The sequence below is a fragment of the Cupressus sempervirens genome, chromosome 3 (genome assembly GCF_028749045.1).
Source record: "Cupressus sempervirens isolate cs-2001-9-10 chromosome 3, ASM2874904v1, whole genome shotgun sequence".
Classification (NCBI taxonomy): domain Eukaryota; kingdom Viridiplantae; phylum Streptophyta; class Pinopsida; order Cupressales; family Cupressaceae; genus Cupressus; species Cupressus sempervirens.
Window position 1 is genome coordinate 458,364,771 of NC_143120.1, and position 2,084 is coordinate 458,366,854.

Consider the following 2,084-nt stretch of genomic DNA (forward strand, 5'->3'; position numbering starts at 1 on the left):
ATGGGCCACTCAACAAGTTCATATTTCATATTTTTAATTCTTTTATTAAAAAATATTTGGAGCCCCTAGAAAAATTTGTGGAAAAAAGAGTTTGATAAAAAATATTGATACTCACTTTCATTTTAGTTATGTATTCACAGTTCAAAATTAAAATGTTAACAGAAACATAAGTTTCCTGCTATAAGACGGAGACTAATAATTGTCTTTAAAAAAAAAAAATTACATTCCAAGTCCTTCAATCATTTTTTTCTGATTACTAAAATATTTTAATTGGTAGGGCGATTTACTATGAAGGTCTCATTGATTGTATAACATAGATGGAGAACAAATTAACTGTGATGAAATATGCAAAATATCATTTCCATTTCTTTTTCCAAGCAATGAACAATTTCTTCTAGAGAAATCGTGACTTTCAGCAACCTGAATACTGTGATACAAATTTACCGAAAGAGATGAATAAGCAGCACGAACGAACACAAAAATGTCTAAGAGGACGAACACTCTGCCGAATCATCATCCCCTTCCTCCGCCATTTTCAAATCCAGAGAAGAACACAACCTCGACCGAGCCAAAACCAGCAATTTCACTGCAATTCCCGTGCATTCCTCAAATCTTTTCATGCACGGCAATCTGCCCTCATTTTCGCAGATTGTTGCAGCGTACCAGAGCGCAGCAGCCAGATAAACTCTCAATTTCCGCCTCCAAATCTTCCCCTGTTTGATCCGCCCCTTTTCAACCAATTTCATGGCTAAAGAAACCGTACAAGGGTTTCTCAGCTTCAATTGTTTGTACCAGCGTTTCAGCACGGAAATCACTTTCATGTCCGTATTTTGCCTGGAATCGCTCCATTTTGAGCAGGCTCCGCAAAGGCTAAATTCCGCTTGCGGAGAAGCTCCGCAAATGGCTGTGCGGGTTTGTCCATGGCATCTGCAGCAGAGAACAGTCCTCGAATGCCTCGCAACCAAGAAATTTGCAGAATGCACCTTTGAATCGCATTCCCAGCACAGATTTGCACAGTCCGCCTCGCACCGCAAAGCACTTTCTCTACTGCAAAGCTCGCACCGCATCCTGTTCTTCCTCCCCGCCGCCATTGAAATAGGGTTTCGCAGTAAAGGAGATCTGTGGAATGAATTTGAAGGAATCGGCTCTCCCTTCTTACGAATTTTAGCCGTAAACAAGATCTGAGGAATTACTTTTTGTAGTAAAGGGGACTTTTGGAATGAATTTGAAGGAATCGGCTCTCCCTATTTTCTAATTTTCGCTGTAAATAAGATCTGAGGAATGAATTTGTCGGCGTAAAGACCAAGAAATTGAGCTTCGCTGCTGACAAATTTTGCAGTTGAGCGGTCCGTGGAATGAATTTAAAGTCGCAAAGATGAAGAAATTGGGTGTCCTCGTTGAGTGTACGGTTGAGAAACTCGATTTGTGTGGCCAGGAAGTGAGCAGGTGGAGGAAATGGAAAGAAAATTATGAACTTGGTATAAAATGTATCGTACATTGACAAATCTGGTGTGTAAACAGCCGTCGTCAAAAAAAGAAATTCCACTTTATGTGTGGCTTTCCTTAATCCCCAAAATTGCCATATTTGCTGAGAGCGATGGCGGCATTTTTGGCGTGGGAATATCTCAAAGATGGAAGACTGGTGAAGCCACATGCTGCAGACATGTCATTTCTACCCCAAAATGAGAGGCTGAGTTTTGATTCTGCTCCTTAAATATCTTTTGCTATATATGGCTGGTTTTTAATACTTAAAATGACCTTTTCCAACCACAAGATTTTTGGGGATAGCCAAATAAAACACACTACCACCTAGACTTTAACAACAATAAATCTTGTAACTAATCTTTTAAAAAAATATCATTAAGGTTTTATATTATTCAGAACTGTTATAACTATCTTAGGTTAAGACATCTAGCTACATGTTAAGATGATGTCTTTTAGTTGAGAGATCAACATCAATTCTATAAAGTAGTTTAAAGAATGTCTCATTTCTTATAATATTGATGTCTCATATCAAAATAATAGTTTCATAGAATTTATTTGAATAAAAAATTGATTATTAGTTAGATGTATGACATTGCCAA

The 2,084-nt window shown here is 38.0% G+C and overlaps 1 protein-coding gene across 1 annotated transcript; it reads right to left on the reverse strand.

Annotated features, from left to right (window-relative positions):
• Positions 1-329: 329 nt before the first annotated feature.
• LOC149567069 (B-box zinc finger protein 32-like) lies at positions 330-1,718 on the reverse strand. The gene has a single exon (XM_089817449.1). The coding sequence runs from the start codon at positions 1,089-1,091 to the stop codon at positions 486-488; it is 606 nt and encodes a 201-aa protein (XP_089673575.1). The 5' UTR covers positions 1,092-1,718; the 3' UTR covers positions 330-485.
• Positions 1,719-2,084: the final 366 nt, after the last annotated feature.

What these genes read in the sequence shown, in the direction of transcription:
- LOC149567069 (XM_089817449.1), bottom strand. Translation starts at nt 1,091, where the DNA reads ATGGCGGCGGGGAGGAAGAACAGGATGCGGTGCGAGCTTTGCAGTAGA.